This window comes from Tamandua tetradactyla, chromosome 10, assembly GCF_023851605.1.
Source record: "Tamandua tetradactyla isolate mTamTet1 chromosome 10, mTamTet1.pri, whole genome shotgun sequence".
Taxonomy (NCBI): Eukaryota; Metazoa; Chordata; class Mammalia; order Pilosa; family Myrmecophagidae; genus Tamandua; species Tamandua tetradactyla.
Window position 1 is genome coordinate 99213235 of NC_135336.1, and position 19379 is coordinate 99232613.

Sequence of the window (19379 nt, forward strand, 5' to 3'; positions counted from 1 at the left end):
TACACAATACCAGTTTTTATCCTCTGTCTTCCCTTCTGGGGGAAGCCTTCCTCTTTCAAGCATACTCAGACTCAGCTTTGCTCATTATACTCACAGTATTGTGTGACAATCACATATATTGTGCTATCCATTCCTGTATCTTTACAATCAGTCCCACTGAACGTTCAGTATTCCTTCACCATCACACATCCAACCTCTACCCTATCTCCTGATAACCTGTGTTCTCACCTCTAAACTCTCAGAATTGGCTCATAAACGTTACTTCATATCAGCAAGACCATACAGTATTTGTCCTTTTGTTTCTGGCTAATTTCACTCAACATGATGTCGTCAAGACTCATCCACCCTGTTGCATGCGTCATGACTTTACTCTGGAATCAGCCCAAATGTCCATCAATGGACGAGCAGATACACAAACTGGGGTATACACATATGCTGGAATACTATGTGGCTGTAGGACAGGGTGGCAGGAACTTTCCATTACCTGTGTCTGAGGAAGAGAAGGTTTTGCTGACGGGAGCATTTTGGCACAAGCCGGACTGGACCGCGATGTCCTTCTCAATCACTTTCACTCTAACGGGAGTTTTCGTGGGTGACTCTGCTGAGGAAAGTGGCGCATGATAAAGGGCACACAACAAGCCCCGTGAGCCCACAGCTACAGAAAAGCGAGGTCATACCTCTCACTTCATTGCTCATCCAACACAAAACCAAATCTGAAGATCATTTTAACAATCTTTCTTAGTCTTTGCTTTTTATATATTTATTTTTTATATTATTATTTTTTGGATGTTTTTTATATTTTACTTTATTATTATCATTTGGGTCTAAATTGGTGTTGAGAACCCCAGTTTAAATAAAATTCCAGGAACATTTTAATTAAAACAGAATTTCACTTTTTACTTTGCATTCAAGTAGGGTCTCAAGCAACCTCTTCTGGGGAGATTACATAATACTTATGCACTCATTTAAAAATAAATCACATGGGCGGGCCGCGGTGGCTCAGCGGGCAAAGTGCTTGCCTGCTATGCCGGAGGACCTCGGTTCGATTCCCGGCCCCAGCCCATGTAACAAAAAACGGAAAAACAAAATACAATAAAACAAGAAAATGTTTAAAGATGTTTCCCTTTCTTCCTTCCTTCCTTCCTTCTCTCTGTCTTTAAAAAAAAAAAAAAAAAAAAAATAAATCACATACAGAAGTCATCTCCAGGGTGGCAGCCTCGGGGTAGTGTCCAGAATTCAGCTGGATCTAAATAACCACCCAGCCAACCTGCTTGTAAATATTTTTTAATGTAAGACACTCTACCCCGACCACGTATATCTAAATTTTCAAGAAAGTTTGCGTCCCCACGTAAACGTAACGGACACTTCATATAACATGGCTCGAGCGTCACCAAAGCGGACCGCCCATCGTATGTATCTCAGTGTTGCACTGCAGAATATACTACAGGGCCGCACCTTGCTTCGGTTACGTGTCTTTATTGGACAAAATGGCAACAGAACTATCCACACGTGCACACACACAAAATTAAGCGAAAGCCAAGCTTCCCCAGCGACGCGGTCTTTCTTAAGGAGACTCAGCCCCGCAGCCCCCGCGGGTGGCAGCGACAGAAGGCGCGCCGGCGGGGGGCGGCTGGCGGGGTTTTGGGGACTCACCGGAGCTCGGGGTGGCCGGCCGCCCCGCGTCGCAGCGAGGCTTGGTTTTCACGGTGGTGGCGGTCGTGACGACGGTGCCGCAGGGCAGCACCGTGCGGGCTTTCTCTACCTTCGCAGCGGCAACAGGGGAGGGCATCTGCCAGCCTTTCGAGTCTCCGGGTTCTACGTAAGAGAACTGCAGAGACCCGGTCACTCGGCGCGGGAACGGCGGGATGGAAAGACCACCGGACACCAGGGCAGAGGGTCTGCTCCCCTCCAGTCCGGAAACGAGGGCTATGAAGTGGGCTTCTCCTCGGGGGAGCTGCCCTTTCGTCTGTTCCTGATTTCATTTCTTTCCCCTTTAATTTTATTGAAAAGCCTGCGACACACGCGCTATCCGCACGTCCCTCCCCGGCTGCCCTCCCCGCGAACCCACTCTCCGCCCCTCCCCACGGGCTGCTCCTCTGGGGGTCACGCGCGTGGACTCAGGTGCCAGCGGGCCCCACCCGGGACCGCGCTCGGACGGGGCGAACGCCTGCGCCGGAGCCTCACGCCTTCCCAGGGCTGAGCGAGGCTCTTTGTCCCACCCGGGCGCTGCTGATCCGCGCGGCCGTCCGCGGACACCGCCATCGATCTTGCCCTTGGGCAACTGTGGGCGATGCCGCGATGGACGGCTGGGCACGGCCATCTGCTCGCGGCCCAGCTTTCCATGCTTCAGGGTGTTATGAGAAGTGGGGGGTAGGGGGGGGGTCAGGCCACGTGGGCATTCTGTGTTGAATGTGCTCCGAGGGAAGACGAGCTTCTCACATCCCACTGGGACAAGAGGACACTCGGACACAGCCAAGCCGCCCCCACCCACGGTGGGTCAACGGGCAGGAGGCCGGCCATACCTCCGCCGTGACCCAGCCCGGCTCCCAGCTGCCGCCGACGGGCCCCTGCGGCAGCGCGAAGCTCTGTGGTCCTGAGGGCTGCTTCTTAAACAAGTCTAAAGGAACGGTCGTCACCGCATACAGACCTGGGAAGACAGGAGGACAGGCGAGGAGCACCGCTGTGGCCTCCACAGGGTTCCCCGGGGACAAGAGGCCAACGCCAGGGCGAGAACCAGCCGCACTGCTGCCCTGAACATGGTCGGCCAGCAGGAGGCTTCTAGAATCCCACTGCCCAGAGAGAGTGAAAAGACTGTGAAATGTTCCAGAAGGAGAGTGAACCTGTTCCGAAGTGGAAAATAACTGCAATCAAGAATATTATTGGATTGACTACACACGTTGAGATGGGGGCAGTAGATCAGATAAAATAATTGTGTCAAGGTAAATTATTCACGAATTTGCCTGTACTGTGGGCATGTAAGAGAATATCCCCTCCTAGGAAAGACACAGGGAAGAATACAGGACCAAAAGGCCAGGCTGAAAGCAACTGTCACCTGGTTCAGAAACAATATGATGTTGAGTGTGTGCGTACACGTGTGTAGAGAGAGAGACGGGGACAGGGAAAGAGACAGGGAGAGACTGAGAAACAGAGTGAAAGAGAAAGAATGCAAGTGATAAAGAAAATGAGGCAAAATGTTAAGAATAGATGAGTCTGAGTAGAGGCTAAATGGTTGTTCTTTGTACTATGTTTCATTTTCGTAAGTTTGAAATTTCATGTCCCATCAGGCTAGACTTGGCTGTAATCGGGATGGAGCCCCCGGGGGTGGGGCCCAAGGAGGGGGGCTGGAAGCAGACTTTTCTCCACGCAAACAGCTGCCTGCCCCGGGCTCAACCCTCGCTGTCTCAGGAAAGTCAGTTCTTCTCACGGGTTTCTCACTTGGTCCCAGAATCCAGGAAATGGCCTCAAAGTCCCTGCTGATAACTAGAAGCTAAAGATGGTTATTCCCTTCACCTTTCTAGTTTTAGGGGGTTATCGAGACGACCTGATTTCATGGCCAGATAAGCCAGGCAAGGATCCCTCCCCCCTTTTGGTATGTTGAGGGTAATTTTTAACAATGTAATAAATATTAAAACTACTGATTTACAAACACACACAGACACCCAGGTCCACAGTCACCTCCAAGGTTTTACCTTTAGTTCTTGCTTTCTTGCATCTAAAACACATGTCCCATTTAAGCTGCTATGGCTCTTTTACAAGGAAATCCTACTTAGACATGCTCTTTTCCAAGCTGTATGACTTGTTAAACACTGACATTAAGAACCGAGACTTGGGTAGTGCGACGATGGCTCAGTGGCAGAATTCTTGCCTGCCATGCCGGAGACCTGGGTTTGATTCCCGGTGCTTGCCCATGTGAAAAATTTAAAAAAATAATAAAAAATAATGCTGTCAGGCTAACATTTAAAATCAAAACAAAAAAAAAGAACCGAGACTGACTTTGGGCCAAACACTCCCTGTGGCGACCTGGCGTGGCTGAGGTGCTGGGGTGCCCGGCTCCCAGCTTCCCACGGCCCAGGTCTGGGTGGCTGGATGACCCACCCTGTCCGCCTGCTCAGCACCCACCTTCGGAGGACCCGCCCTCCTCTGAAATCTGCAGGTGTAACTCCTTCGAGTTGGCATTCAATTCACTGTGGAAGGGAAGAAAAGCTGTGAGTGCTTTAAAAATGCCATGCATTCTTATGCTTTTTAAATGGTATTTTTTTTATTATAAAAAGGAACACAGTTATCACCAATATTTAAGAAAGCACAGAGCTGTATAACTAAGAAAATGAACGTGATCTGTAATCTCGCCACCAGACACAGTCACAGAGCGTCTGGGAGCCACCAGCATTCCTGCCATGGGGGACGCTCTGTGCATGGACTGCCCGAGATGGCAGCCGCTGGCCACGCTGGCTGTGGTCAGTGCACCAAAGGGGGAAGAGAAATGAGTCAAAATAAAGCGTCAGTGGCTAAGGGACTTCAAACAGAGTTGAGAGGTTATATGGAGGTTATTCTTATGATTATATAGATATCCATTTTTACTTTATGGAGTACTGGAGTGGCTAGAGGGAAGTACCTGAAACTGTTGAGCTGTGTTCCAGTAGCCTTGATTCTTGAAGATGACTGTATAACTAGAGTTTTCATGGTGTGACCTGGGATTGTGAAAACCTTGTGACTGACACTCCCTTTATCCAATGTATGGACAGATAAGAAAGAAAATAGGACAATAAATAAATAAATAATGGGGGGGTGGATACGGGGTATGGGATATTTTGGGTGTTCTTTCTTTCTTTATTTATTTTTAATTTTTGGAGTGGTGAAAGTGTTGTAGAATCAATTGTGGTGATGAATTCACAACTATAGGATGATATTGTGAGCCGCTGATTGTATACTTTGGATAACTGCATGGCATATGTACATGTGGCAATAAAATTGCATTAAAATATGTGGTCAGTGTAACTGAGGAACTGAAATTCATTTCATTTAATCTTAATTCATTTAAATTTAAAGAGCCATGTGTAGTCGCAGTACCGTATAGGAAAGTACATAAACCTTTGTAAAAATGCAATCTGGAGCATAATATACTTCTCTCATCCTTTGTAGCCTATTTTTTCCACTTATGATACATGGACATCTTTCTGTGTTGGCAACTACAGAAGCAACATCATTTTTAATGGCTGTCTAGTATTCCGATATCTGGCTCTATGAGATCTTATTTAACTCACTCCTTAAAAACCAACACTTAAAGTGGCTGGCTATTTCCAATTTCTCATCATTATAAACAAGCTAAGTATTCTTATACAGTCATCTTTGCATACTGTGGGATTATTTCCTTAGAAAAATTGTCATTTCCAGTTGAAAGACACACACACACATTGAAGAAGTTTTTTCATACATAGGGCCAATCTCCAGAATGGTTACCAAAATTTTCACTTCTACTATCAACACCTCTTTTTCTTTACCAACCTGTGAATGGAAAAGAAATCTATCTCTTGTGTTTAAGCTTACATGAACTATTTCTGAGGCTGTACCCCTCTTCAGAAGTCTCTGGCCAGTTATATTTTTTATTTTTCTATTTCCAGTTCAGAAGTTTTCTCCAGTCTTCTAAGGGATTATTCATATTTTCATTAATGATTCAGAAAAGCTATATGTGTGTGTTTGTGTGTATGCATTGCACATACACACATTTACTCCATTAATTCTCCTAACTGCCTTTTGTTTAAGCATTAGAGAGTGATTGATTTTTCTATATTTTTATAATCAGCCACTTTCTTGAATTATCATTTCTATTAATTTTTCTAGTTTTATTTCTCCCTCAATCTGCTATTATTTCTAATAGCCTTAGTTGCTTTTCTCAAGTCTCCCAGATACACAATTATATCTCCTGATAATGATCAGTTTTGCTTCTTCCTCTCTGGTATTTACATAAATTTATTTTTCTTTTCGAATTGCATTTGCCAGCACTTACAGAACAAAACAGTGGTCATCCTTCCCTTGACTTTAGTGGAAATACCTCTGGTATTTACCATTTATGATGATTCTTAAAAATCTTATTAAAGAAGTACCCACACATTTTGTTTTAAGAATTTTAAAATCAGTATTTTAAATGAGTATGAAATTTCACTGAATGTCTTTTGGGCATTACAGAGATGATATGATTATTCTCACTTTGATGTGATGATACAGTGAATTTTATTAATAGATTTCCTCATATTAAACCACCCTTACCTTTCTGGTATCAACTCGCTGGTCATGCCGAATTGGTTTTAACGTGCTGCTGGATTCTATGTTATAATGTTCGCTACGATTCTTACGTCACTAATCGTAAGTGAAAGTGGTCTTTTCTTTTCTCTTCCTACTTTCTTTGCCCAGTCTTGGTATTGACTGGAAGTGTCTTTCTGCCCTGCTCTGTGCCATGAGCATTTCTCAGGCAACGGTGAGGCCCAACTATTGTCTCTTGCCAAAATGACAATAGGGTATGGGGATGTGGGCGAGGAAGAAATTATTACCTATAACTGCCTTAAAAAGAAATCCATGCGTATTAAAGTGGCTAGAGGGAACAACCTGAAAATGTAGAGCTGTGTTCCAGTAGCCATGTTTCTTAAAGATGATCGTATAGTGATATAGCTTTCACAATGTGACTGTGTGATTGTGAAAACCTTGTGTCTGATGCTCCTTTTATCTACGGTATAGACAGATGAGTTAAAAATATGGATAAGAAAAAATAATAAGGGGAACAAAAGTTAAAATAAATTCGGTAGATTGAAATGCTAGTGATCAATGAGAGGGAGGGGTAAGGGGTATGGTATGTATGAGTTTCTTCTTTATTATTTCTTTCACCAGAGAGATGCAAATGCTCAAAAAAATGATCATGATAATGAATACATAACTATGTGATGAGATGGTAAGCTTGTAACCACATCAAGAATGTTCGTATGTCAAGAATGTTCGTATGTCAAGAATGTTTGTATGTTTGTTTGTTGTTTACAATAAAAATATGTAAAAGGAAGAAAGAATTCCACATTTGACTCAAAGCCACCTTGGATGCTTAGCTCACCTTTCAGTTTTGTTTTGGTATAAATGGTGCTGCAACGTGACCTCAGACTTGAAGCCCCGATATCCCCACCATGTACTCACAAGCTGAATTCCTCCTCCCAGCTGAGGTCAGTAGTGCTTTTCGCTGAGGAGCTGCAGAACCTCTGGGCAGGATCGTCTAGCTGCACTATGCACACTGGCCTGACGAAACCTGAAGTCACAGAAAGGGGCTTTTAGTCTATTGTCTAAACTACCTTGAAGAAATTTTTATATATAAAAGGAGGAGTTAGCTGACAAAGCTGCTGGCTCATCACTTCTGACTGTCATTTTTCTTTCCCTTTTTCCATTGGCCATTTACAAACTCCCAAAGCGCAGGACTCTGGGGATTAAAGAACCTTTACCTGCACTTGGTGCCAACGCCGCAGGCTGACGCCAGGACCCCTGCTCTCCCGGGCACGGCCCATGGTGGAGGACCTTTCCGTGGGTGACCCACTGCAGAAGAGTGGATCCCCAGCTTTTGGACAGGCCATTGCCTGCCAAAGAAAGGGTCAGTAGAAAGCCCCTGGGCTGGCTCCTGAATTGGGGGAGTGCCTCAAGAAGACCCATTTCCCTACTTACAACAGCCATGTGTTTTCACACCTGACGTGGCTCAGCCACAGACCTTCACCAGTGTCTTTGATCCACATAATGAGGCACTTCGCTAATTGTTTCTGCCTCAAGACAAGCATAAAGCGCCGAACACACCGTGTCATCAATAATCACTAGCATGTCCCGACGCTTCGCAGAGCCAGGCTATGCTAGGAATTCAACACACGCTGTCTTACCGCATCCTGACAACAGCCCTGCAGGGAGAAACTCAGACCCAGCTGGGGCGGGCATCGGGGCCCGGACGCGGGCAGGTACGAACCAGGGCTACCACTCCAACCCTTGCCCACCAAGTGCCAGGCGCCCAGCTGCCAGCAACTGCAAGTGACATTACCAAGAACAAACAAACCACCTTTGCAGGAAACTCAGTTCTAAATTCTACATTTAGAACCAGAAAAGAAACTGCTTGCAAATAAAGCTGTGGCTCCTAATGTTCTTGACAGTAAGAAACCACAGTGAATTCCTACTTTCAGTAAGACTGAGGTGCAGTGGGAAGGCATGTCCTTCCGGTTTCTACACATTCAGTGCCTTAGAAAGACTCCAGTCACCTAAAAAGATGCTTTGTCTATTCGCATTGCACCAAGGGGTCCCTGAAAACCACCCCCATGCTCCCCTCCTTTTCTAGGGGAGCAAAAGCTGCACATCCATCAGAGTCACTTAACACAACAATCCTCATTCTTCACAGATTCCATTTTTGCGAATTTGCCTACTTGCTAAAATTTACTTGTAACTCCCAAGTGAATACTCGCAGTGCTTTTGGGGTCGCCTGTGGACACACGCATAGGGCAAAGGAAATGTGCACATCCTGAGCTGAGACTGAAGGAGGCAACATTCCACTTTCTTATCTCGGTTTTCACACTTGTTAAATACTCCTATTGAGTGTCAGGTTTTTGTTTTGTTTTGTTTTGTTTTGCCTTTTTGGGCTTTTTGCTGGTGAATCTCCTGCTTCAAATGGCCTGGTGTGAGGCACTGCAGTGCTGTCTGGTGTTCCAAGTGCGAGGAGTTGGGGCGTGCCTCGCCTCGCAGGGAAACTGCCCATTGTGGGGTCAGCTTCGCTCAGGTGGGTGTTAAAAGACTGCTGGGGACAATGTGAGTGAATTGACAATAAGGATTGAGCGAGGCATCTTTAAACAGAGACATACATAAAACATGGTTGTGTATCATTTGGGTGATGAAAATATCATGGCCAGAGGCTCGCAGGACCGGAGGTAGTATTTCCCCAGGAGCAATGGTTCAGTGTTTGGTGCATCTTTATAGCACATAATACTGTGAATAACCAGAAGGGACTGTATTTATGGGTCAAATAGTGAAAAAAAAGGCACTTTCAATACAATAATAAGGAAAAAGGGCAAACTGCCAATAGTGGTATTTCCTTCTCTTGGATCTCACAAATGCAAAATCGAGGTTGTGCTTTTAACTATCTCTCATTTAAACTCTAATCTATATTTTTTTCAGGTGCTCTTCTTCAAGCAAAGACAGGAATCGCCCTTAGGCAACTGAGCAGCCACAGGAGGACACCAGAAGTGGAGTCCCACTCCCACTGCGAAAGGAAGACCAACGCTGCCCATACAGCAGGACAGCAGGCGTGCCCCCCGAAGCCCCCGGCCGGGCCTTCCATTCTACCTGGAGCACCGGAAGCACTGAGCAGTGAGGCTCGGACGTTCTTCACCAGTAATTTTAGTTTGTGAGCCCTTGGAGGTTTGGGAGGGCAGGATTCCTGAGAAGTAGACGCAGGGCGCTGGAGATTCTGCAAAAAGAAAAAGGAAGGTCAACAACCCATGGGCAAGACAGAGGACGGTGGAAAGGGCTACTATGCTGGCCTGGCGGGGAGGGGAGGGCGTCATCATCAGGGAAACAATAGGGCAAGGGGGCCACCTAGCACCGCCCACGGAGACACCTCTCCCTCCAAGAGCAGAAGCCGCTGCCAGCATGGGGTCGGCTCTGCCCAGCAGCGCTGTCACCCCGGGCCCCGCAGTGCACCCGGCTCTCCCCGCCCCTGGTGCAGCGCGCCCACAACTAAGCCAATCTCTCTCCTTCCAACTCCGGAAGTATGAGATCCAGGACACCAGACTCCAGACAGACAGACGGCAGGCCGGGGCCTGGTCAGGAGGGAGCAGGCTGGGCAGCCCGGCACCCTCTTCCCTGCACCCCGTGGGGCTCTGGGCCCTGCACGCTGACCCGGAGGCTCCCTCCCAAGGGATGATCAGCAGATACCAGCTGGCACTCGCGCCAGCTCGGCCTTAGCCAGGCCAACGCGGGAAGTGCACGGGGACTCCCCAAGAGGGGTGGGCGGGGCTCCTGGGTACTGCTCGGAAGCCCCCCTTCCAGGGCATGGGGATTACCTGAGCCTCCTTCACGGGCGCAGGTTTTATGCTCAGAACCACAGATGGGGAAGCAGAACTAATCACATGCTTCAAAATCCCTTTGAGCGTTTCGGATACTGCGCTGGCTTCGATGGCCCAGTCCTGGGAAAGAGGAAAACAACGTTCATCACTTACTACCGGAGCACTTGTGCAAAATTATAAGCAAATCACACAGGTCTCCTCGCTTCAGCCCTGAAGTGATGCCAACCTGACGTTAGGCCTACACTCGTTCTTGCCTCCAGCCGCCAGAAGGTCAGAGATTTGCTCAGGCTTGTCTGGGAGAAAGGGGCCTTTCCACTGATTTCAGAAGTAATTCACGCTCATATTTAGAAATTCTAAAAATGAAGACACACACAACACAGAAATATGTTCATATTTCTGAGCATATTCTACCAGTCTTTTTCACCAAATACACAAACATGGTTTTTTCCTTTCTTGCATAAAATTTGTTTGGTTTTTTTTTTTGGAAGATTAAAAAGTCTTCAAGTCAACAAAGAGGGCCAAGAAGAAAAATAAGACAAGCTGGTAGAATGACAAAGCCAGACGGTTTCACGCGGTCAGCAATCAAGGACTATAAAACCACAGGGGTTAATGATCAACAGAAACGTGTTCCCAGCTCCAGAATGTTCATTGCACCACGACCCATAATTGTTCCAAACTGGAAACTACCCAAATGCCCAACAATGGCTACACAGAAATAAACCGTGGGGCGGTCCCACGTGGCATGCTGCTGAGTACCCAGGTGCCAGCTCACTGGACAGCACGGAGGTACCTCACAGCCATGCTTAGCATGCACAGAACAGGCAAAACTCATCCATGCTGGGGGGGGGGGCAGAATTCTAAGATGCCCCCCACCTCCCACTAAAGAGCCACATTCTTGTGCAATCCCCTCCCCTTGCACACAGATGGGACCTGTGCCTTGCTTCTAATTGGTGGAATATGGCACAGGTGAAGAATGTCAAGGGTTCGGCCATAGAAGACTCCGTCTTAGCAGGGAGATCCTTCTGTGGCTTCAACAAAGTTGCCACATTGGAGAGGAGGGGCCTGTGGCAAGGAACCATAGAGGCCGCCAGTGGCTGAGCCTGGCCCCCGCCGACAGGCAGCAAAGACACGGGGCTTTCAGTCCCACTGCGGCAAGGAACTGACTTCTGCCAACAACCATGCGCGTCTGGAAGAGGATTCCAGACTCCAGAAAGCAACAGAGCGTGGCTGACACCTGACTGTGGCCCTGAGAGACCCTGAGCAGACTTGTCTGCGCCATGGCCAGACCCCCAACCTGTAGAAACCCTGAAATAAGAGATGTGAATTGTTTAAGCTGCTAGGTCTGGGGTGATTTGTTGTGCAGCCTCGGTAACTCGTTCGTTTGTTTATTTATTTATTTATTTATTTATTTATTTATTTATTTTTATTTATTTTTTTACATGGGCAGGCACCGGGAATCGAACCTGGGTCCTCTGGCATGGCAGGTGAGCATTCTTACCTGCCGTGGCGCGCCCTCGTTCATTTATTTTTAAAAATATTTTTATTGTAAACAACAAACAAACATACAAATATTCTTGACATGGTTATAATCACCGGCTCACAATATCATCACATAGTCATGCATTCATCACCATGATCTTCTTTTGGAAGATCTGCATGTCTCCAGCAAAGGAAAGAAAAAAGAAAAAACTCATGCATGCCATACCCCACACCTCTCCCTCTCATTGACCACTAGCATTTCAATCTATTCTATTTTAACCTTTGTTCACCCTACTATTTGCCCATTTCTCATCCATATTTTTTACTCATCTGTCCATACTAGGTGACTTATAATGCACAGCTAGAAGGGTTTGCCAACCTCCAACCAGCACCATTCCTGCCAACCCTAAAGAATACTTAGGGCCGTATAAAATTCAACAAAAGTTTCACATACTAAGATTACTTTCCAGAAACCTAAACCTCCAGATGGTTCCAAGCCCAGCCAGATAAGTCCTGAAACCCAGAGGGACCAGCCTCTCCAGAACATCAACTAGTTCCAACCCTCATCCCATATTGTCTACACCCCTTTCCAACATGAAAAAGTTAGAAGGGGTGTAACCCAGATACCCCTAAAGATTGGGAGAAAAGGAGGAGTTATAACAGAGAACATAGGATTTAACAAATGAGTATAACTGCTGAATCATTATATCGATATTTCTTTTAGTCTCCAGTGTCTTAGAGCAGCTAGGAAAAAACTAAAATTGTGGAATAGGAACCCATACCAAACTTTGAAATCTGTTCTATAGCTACTGTTACAATGTACTTCAAACTTCATTGCTTTTTTGCATATATGTCATATTTCACAATTTTAAAAGTTTTCAAAAAATACACAGAAGTCAAGACAGTGGTGACCCTTGGTGGGTGCCAGGAAGGTAATTACGCCACTTTGAAGTTATTATGGACCCCAGAAAAGCCATGTTCTGATCTCAATCAATATTGTAGGGTGGGACCTTTCCGATTGTTTACATGGAGATGGGATGCACCCAATTATGGATGGTAACCTTTGATTAGATGGTTTCCATGGAGATGTGTCTTCATCCATTCAAGGTGGGGTTGCTCACTGGAGTCCTTTAAGAGGGAACCATTTTGGAAAAAGCTTTAGAGCCATCAGAACCGACAGAGCCCACAGAACAGACAGAGCCCCGGGGAAGAAACCTGGTGAGAAAGCTAGCAGATGTCGCCATGTACCACCACCCACCCCCAGCTGAGAGAGAAATCCCAAACTTCAATGACCCTTTCTTTGGAGTTAAGGCATCTTTCCCTCGATGCCTTAATTTGGACATTTTCTCAGCCTTGGAAGTATAAACTTGCAACTTAATAAATTCCCTTTTTAAAAGTTGTTCCATTTCTGGTATACTGTGCTCCAGCAGCTTGCAAACTAGAACTGTAGGGAATGGAAGGGGCACAGGAGGCCTCTGGAAACTGAGCCTGTTCTGTTTCTTGATCTGGGTGCTGGGTACCCAGGAATGTTCAGTTTGTGAAAGAGTCAATGAGCTTTACAGGTATGTGAACTTTGCCGTATATCATATCTAAAAAAAATTTTTTTTAAAAAAAGCAAACAGAGTCTATTTCAAAAAATCTCAATTGGTGCAAAGGACAATTCATTTTTGTTTTTTCCCAAAAAACTCTTGTTTAAATATTAGAGCCCTTATCCCAAATCAACAGACCTAGTCCTTGATCTTGAGGCTTACTATTGTGAAGTTTATGTAGGTAGCAGAGAAGCTTAACCTACCTATAGGTATGCCTAAGAGTTTTTTTCTGGAGGACCTCTTTTGTTGCTCAGATGTGGCCTTACTTTTTCCAAGCCCAAATCTAAAAGTGAAATCATTGCGTTCCCCCCTATGTGGGACCTGATATTCAGGGGTGAAAGTCTCCCTGGCAGCATAAGAGATGACTCCCAGGGATGAGTCCAGCCCTAGCACTGTGGGATCAGCAATTCCATCCTGACCAAAAGGGGGGAAAGAAGAGTAACTAATAAAGTATGAGTGGCAGAGAGTGTTCAAATAGAGTCGAGAGGTTATTTTGGAGGTTGCTCTTATGCAAGCCAAACCCCAACCAGGACCATTCCAGCCAACCCTAAAGAACACCTAGGGCAATCTGTAAGATTCCACAAGGGTTCCACGCAGTAGAATAATTTTCCAGAAACCTCCAGATAGGTTCTCGGACCAGATAAGCCCTGAAACCTAGAGGGCCCAGACTCTCCAGAACATCAGATAGTTCCATCTCCCTGCCCCATATTATTGTCAGATCCTTTCAACATGATAAAGTTAGAGTGGACATAGCCCAACACCCCTGAAGAGAGGGATGGTGGAGTTATACAGAGAAGATAGGATTTAACAGGTGAATATGATTCCTGAATCATTAAATTGATACATCTTTGCGTCTCCAGTATCTTAGAGCAGCTAGAAATAAAAACCTAAAATTGTGGAATTGTAACCCATGCCAGACTCTAAAATATGCTCTACAACTAATTGTGGTGTTGTGCTTTGAAATTTATTCCTTTTTTGTATATACATTATTTTCCATACACAAAAAAAGTCAATTGTGATGAAAATAAATAAATAAATATTAGAGACCTTGTGTTTTGAGAATTTTAAAAACAGGACCTAGTTGAATGTTTGCCAACAAAATGTGCCCACCTGTGTGGGCTGCACTGGGGTCCGTGGCATCACGCTGTGGTTTTGGGGGGAGCAGGGTACGGTGGGGTAAGTATCTGACAAGGCCCAGCAGCCCTGGCTCTGACACTGGCTATGCCATTGACAGCTCCGGGGGTCCAGCCCAGACCTACCACAGACCCACTGAAAACCCTCTGCCCTGCTCAGCCACATCTTCTCATAGCAAACTTACTCCAAACCTGCCATTTACTGAAAATCCACTCCCTGCCAAGAATTCTAAATAATAATAATAAAAATAGGTAATAGTTATAGCACCCTTACAATATGCCAAGCTCAAGTCTATATGTATATATATATATACACACATGCATCTAATCCTCGTAACTGCTTTCAATATTGTTATCTCCATTTCAGATACGTAAGCTGAGGAACAGAGAAGTTAACTAACACGCCCAGGGTCACACAGCTTGTGAGTAGCTTGGCTGGGAGACAAATCCTGGTGTTTAGGCTCTAAGGTCTGCACTTCTACCTGCTCTGCCATCATCTCTCTCTTGAATAAGGTCCTTGATATACTTTTTGTTTCAATTGAGGTGAAATTCACATAACATAATATTAGCCATTTTAAAGTGTACACTTCAACGGATCTTGGTACATTCACAGTGGTGTGCAACCACCACCTCTGTCGGGTTCCAAAACATTTTCATCATCCCCAAAGGAAACCCCGTACCCACACAGCAGTTTCTCCCCACCCCCTCCTCCAGGCCCTGGCAAACACGTATGTGCTTTCTGCTTCTACAGAAGGTGCTTGTTCCGGACATTTCATGCACATGGGGCTGTACAGCATGGGGCCCTTCGTGTCTGATTTCTTTCACTTCACATGTCTTCAAGGTTCATCCACGTTGCCACATGGACCAGAACATCTTTCCTTTTCATGGCTGAATAATATTCCACTGCAGGGACAGACTGCATTGTGTTTATCTACCTTCCTTTTGTAACTCCGAAAATTTCCCTCACTTACCAGAGGGGGAAATCCAGAGGGAGAGATGAGCTTGGGGTGCTCAGGTCCCAAGATTCATCCTATTTTAGGGCACCAGGCTAGCAGACTTGGGGAGCTTCTTTTTAATTCCCTCCCCCCCCCCAGCTGCCATTCTCCTCCCCCGGGGGCATGGAGGGTCAGTAACTGGGAGGCTCCCGGTGAGTTTATCAGAGAACTGGAGCGGGGAGGCAAGGTGTAAAGTGCACACGTAGCGCTACCTTTTGGTAAGAGAGAGGAAGCTTGCGTGCGCTGGCTCCCACACTTGTTTTTGCAGGAAGAAACATGGCAAAGAAAGAACCAAATGACACGGGTAACCAGGGACAGGGGATGGGCGAGAGTCGAGGAGATGGGAAAGAGAGTAGACTTTTGGGCATAACTTTTCATGCAGTTTTGTCTTTGGAGCCACATTAATATTTCACATATTCAAAAAAACATAGATCAACAAGGCTGAAGGGGGAACAGAACACTAACAGAGGCAAATGAACTTCACTTACATAAGTTGGTAACGTAACCCCACATAGGAAAAACGTTAATGCATACAATTTTTGAGCACAGGCTCTGTAACCACCCCCACCCCAATCCCCCCTTGGGGTGATATATCCTGAGATGGAAAGACGGGAAGAGAAATCCTGAACTGTGGGACACTCTGTTTGGGCAGTGGTGTTGAGGGTGAAATGATAAAACTGCTCTGTGTGCACGTCAGGCCTGAGTAAATGATGCTGCTATGGAATAAAGAAGACATAAATAAAGGAAAGGCAAAGGGGCCAGGGGGATGTCTGATACACATCCTTGTACAACTGAATGGTCAGGTGAAAACAACGATTTTTACACATTCAAAGGAATTACAATTTCTAAAGAAAAATCTGTGCATCCTACACCAAGGCATGACAAATTAAAATATTTATGGACAAATAAATGATGGCCTTCACATGCCCCAGCTATGGAGCTATCACAATATCCGAACAGGAGGCCGAATCAGAGTAAAAGTTCCAGGCAATATCACGAAAGCCACTGCAAAGGAGTAATTTAACCCGAGAACCTAAGGCTTTGGTATCGGCGATTTCACAGTGTCTAGACAAGTGAAAGTGATGAAGGCCAGCTTGACTTAGCATCCTCACTGCCTGCTCCCAAATCATGGGCAGCAGGGTGGAAATGACCTTCAAATTTTGAGTGTACTCTTCCCTGCAAAAACCGTGGAAAGAAAGGAGGGCTGGCCCTTGGAGCAAGTCTTTGGGCACAGCAAGTTACAAGCCAAGCCATCTCAACAGGGTGGGAGAAAGGACTTAATCGCCAGCCTTTATAAAACTGTAACAGAAACCTAAGGTTTTGCTGGCTCGATGGTTCTTAGCCTGGCTTGCACAAGTGTTGTTTTTTTTTTTAACTTTCTTTATTGCATAATACAACATATATACAAAGCAAAGAAAGAAAAAAGCAACAGTTTTCAAACCACTCTTCAATAAGGACAGATCCCAGAGTTTGTCATGGGCTACCATACCATCATCTCTTATCACTTTTTTTTTTTCCTTTTTTCTTTTTTGTGAAAAGTAACATATATACAAAAAAGCAATACATTTCAAAGCACAGAACAACAATGATTTGTAGAACAAATTTCAGAGTTTGTTATGGGCTGCAATTGCACAATTTTAGGTTTTTACTTCTAGCTGCTCAAAGATATTGGAAACTAAAAGAAATGTCAATACAATGATCCAGCAGTCATACTCATTGGTTAAAGCCTACCTTCTCTGTATAATTCCACCATCACCTTTGGTCCTTCTTCTGCTCTCCTGTGGAGTTTCTAACTTTTCCATGTTGGAAGAGCTGTCCACAAAAAGCCCTGGGAGATGGAACGAGCTGATGTTCCGGAAAGGCCGGCCCCTCCAGGCTTCAGGACTCAACTGGTCCAGGGACCCATCTGGCGGCCACAGCTCTCTGGAAAGCCACCCCATGCACAAGTGCTTTTAAAAAACTCTCAGACCAAGGAAATCCACACTCCAGGGGGCGCCCAGTACTGGGATTTTTAAGACTGCTGAGGTGATTCCAGGGCATAGCCCAGGTTGAGGGTCCCGCATTAAATCCACCCAAAGGGACGAGGACACCCAAGATGCATAATCCAAAGCCCATGCCAGCCAGGGCAGGGGACGGCTGGGGCCGAGGGGAAGGAGACTAAACGTCCCAGACGCCTGCCTGGATCCTCGGTTTTCCAACGCGGTTGTTGTAACATACAACTTGACGGAATAATCACCAAAACTTAGGGACTGACCTCCTGCAGTGCTTTGGGCTGGACCTGAATGGCCATTTCCGGCACACTGATGAAGGACCACGCAATCTGGATGTCTTCTCTCTTTTCTTTCATATGGAACTCCAGCTATTCAAAAAATAAAATAAAATTAGTTAGTGGAGGTCTGCTCTTTTTACTAGAGCTTTAATGCTCTAGTGTGTGTGTGCACACATGCGTATGCTCACTTATTCATTTGTTTTCATAGACAATTGCTTAGCATCCCCCTCGGCATACCACATACTTTCAGAATGGAAATGAGGGCACCCAAACTCCTTCATACTTCCTGTGTTGGCCTGAAACCGTTATGTACTCCAGAAAAGCCATGTTCTTTTTATCCAGTCCTTAGACCTACTGTTGGGTGGGACATTTTGATTAGGTAGTTTCCGTAGAGATGTGACCTGCCCATTCGAGGTAAGATTTTAATCAGTTTGTAGAAGTCCTTTAAGAGAGCCCAGAGATTTAGAGATGCTAAGAAAGAAAATGCCCCAGGGGAAGTCAGAAGGATGCACAAGAGCTGAGAGTCATTTAAAACCAACCCAAGGGAGGACAGCAGACATTGCCATGTGCGCTCCATGTGACAGAGGTGCCAGCAGTCTTTCCTACAAGAAGGTCTCCTCTTGTTGGTGCCTTACTATGGACATTTTCACGACCTTGGAATTGTAACATGTCACTTAACAAATCCCCCTTGTAAAAAGTCAACAATCCATTTCCGGTGTATTGCATCCTGGCAGCTTTAGCAAACCCAAACTCTCCCTGTTTGCTGCCTTGTCCCTCGCACCTTGCCGTGCCTCAGCATATCACACCTTTTAAAAATGAACCTTTAGCTGCACTTTGCATTTTTTCCCCTGGGAATATCAGCAAGGTGTGAGGGAGAGCGGAGCATCAGAAGGGGAGCCAGGGCATTTTATTCTTGTTCCCAGGCATGGAAGCCCCACCTCTACCCCAACAGACACTCCCCAGAAGAGAGGGTACAGAGTGGGCAGTGTCCTGGTCCTCCTGCCTGGTCCCGACAGCAGTCCCCAGAGACCTGCGGTACCTAACGATACCCCGGCGTCCTGTCCGCTGGTAGGTGGCAGAGTGATGGCCACCAGGCGAGACCCTGGCCTGAGCCCGGGCCCCATGACTGTGACCTTCTATCCAAAGGGGCTTCCCAAGGGTCATCGCGGGGTGGCCCCGGGGTGGTTGGGTGGGTCCCATATGACAGGCACGCGTTCGTAAAGCCGGAGGAGGGGGGCTGCAGTGAGAGTCAGAGAGGGGACCCCAGGCCTGCCCGCTGCGGGGGTCGGGGGTGGGAAGTGGCGGCACGCACAGGCGGGCGGAGGTCTGCAGGCGCCGTCGGGGCCCAGCCACAGGAAGCAGTTCTGCCCACGATGCAAACGAGCCAAGCCACGGGCTCTCCCCGCAGCCCCGGAGCAGCGGCAGCAGGGCCCGCAGCTTAGGTCTGGCCCACCGGGGCCCTATCAGACTCTGCCCCCCGCAGCAGCACCTTAAGCTAAGCGTGTGGGAGTCTTAAAAGACCAGTACGCCACCTTCTGTGGTGCTGCCAGAGGCTCGCTCTAAAGCAAAACTCCCAGCCGTCCACAAATCTCTCCCTCCCTTTCAACCCCCGACAAAAGGGAAGGAAAGAAGAGCTCTGACCCACACTGCGGACTTCTCAGGAAGCTCAGCTCAGCAGGGAGAAGGACAACTTACTTCCAAGCCCACAGCCTTCCCTCACCCCACAGTACTAGGTTTCGTGCAAAAGGTGCGCTTTCATCTCACTTCCTTCCCATGGGGAAGCCAGGGCCACTGAGGCAGGGTCAGTCCCACGCGGCTTCTGATGCGAAGCTCAGGGAAGCTGGAAGGCTGCC

General features: G+C 46.6%; 1 protein-coding gene across 2 annotated transcripts in view; it reads right to left on the reverse strand.

Annotated features, from left to right (window-relative positions):
• The window catches only part of C2CD2 (C2 calcium dependent domain containing 2), a 76617-nt gene that overhangs the window by 22083 nt on the left and 35155 nt on the right, over positions 1-19379 (reverse strand). Inside the window, exons 4-11 of one of the 2 annotated variants that reach the window (XM_077118963.1) lie at positions 17512-17616; positions 10059-10181; positions 9340-9463; positions 7174-7282; positions 4120-4184; positions 2523-2647; positions 1654-1828; positions 485-598 (exon numbers count right to left, since the gene is read on the reverse strand). In XM_077118963.1, the coding sequence (XP_076975078.1) occupies positions 485-598; positions 1654-1828; positions 2523-2647; positions 4120-4184; positions 7174-7282; positions 9340-9463; positions 10059-10181; positions 17512-17616 (940 nt within the window). Of the gene's footprint in view, positions 1-484; positions 602-1653; positions 1829-2522; positions 2648-4119; positions 4185-7173; positions 7283-9339; positions 9464-10058; positions 10182-17511; positions 17617-19379 lie in introns of both variants that reach the window. The other variant, XM_077118962.1, reaches the window with a different exon arrangement.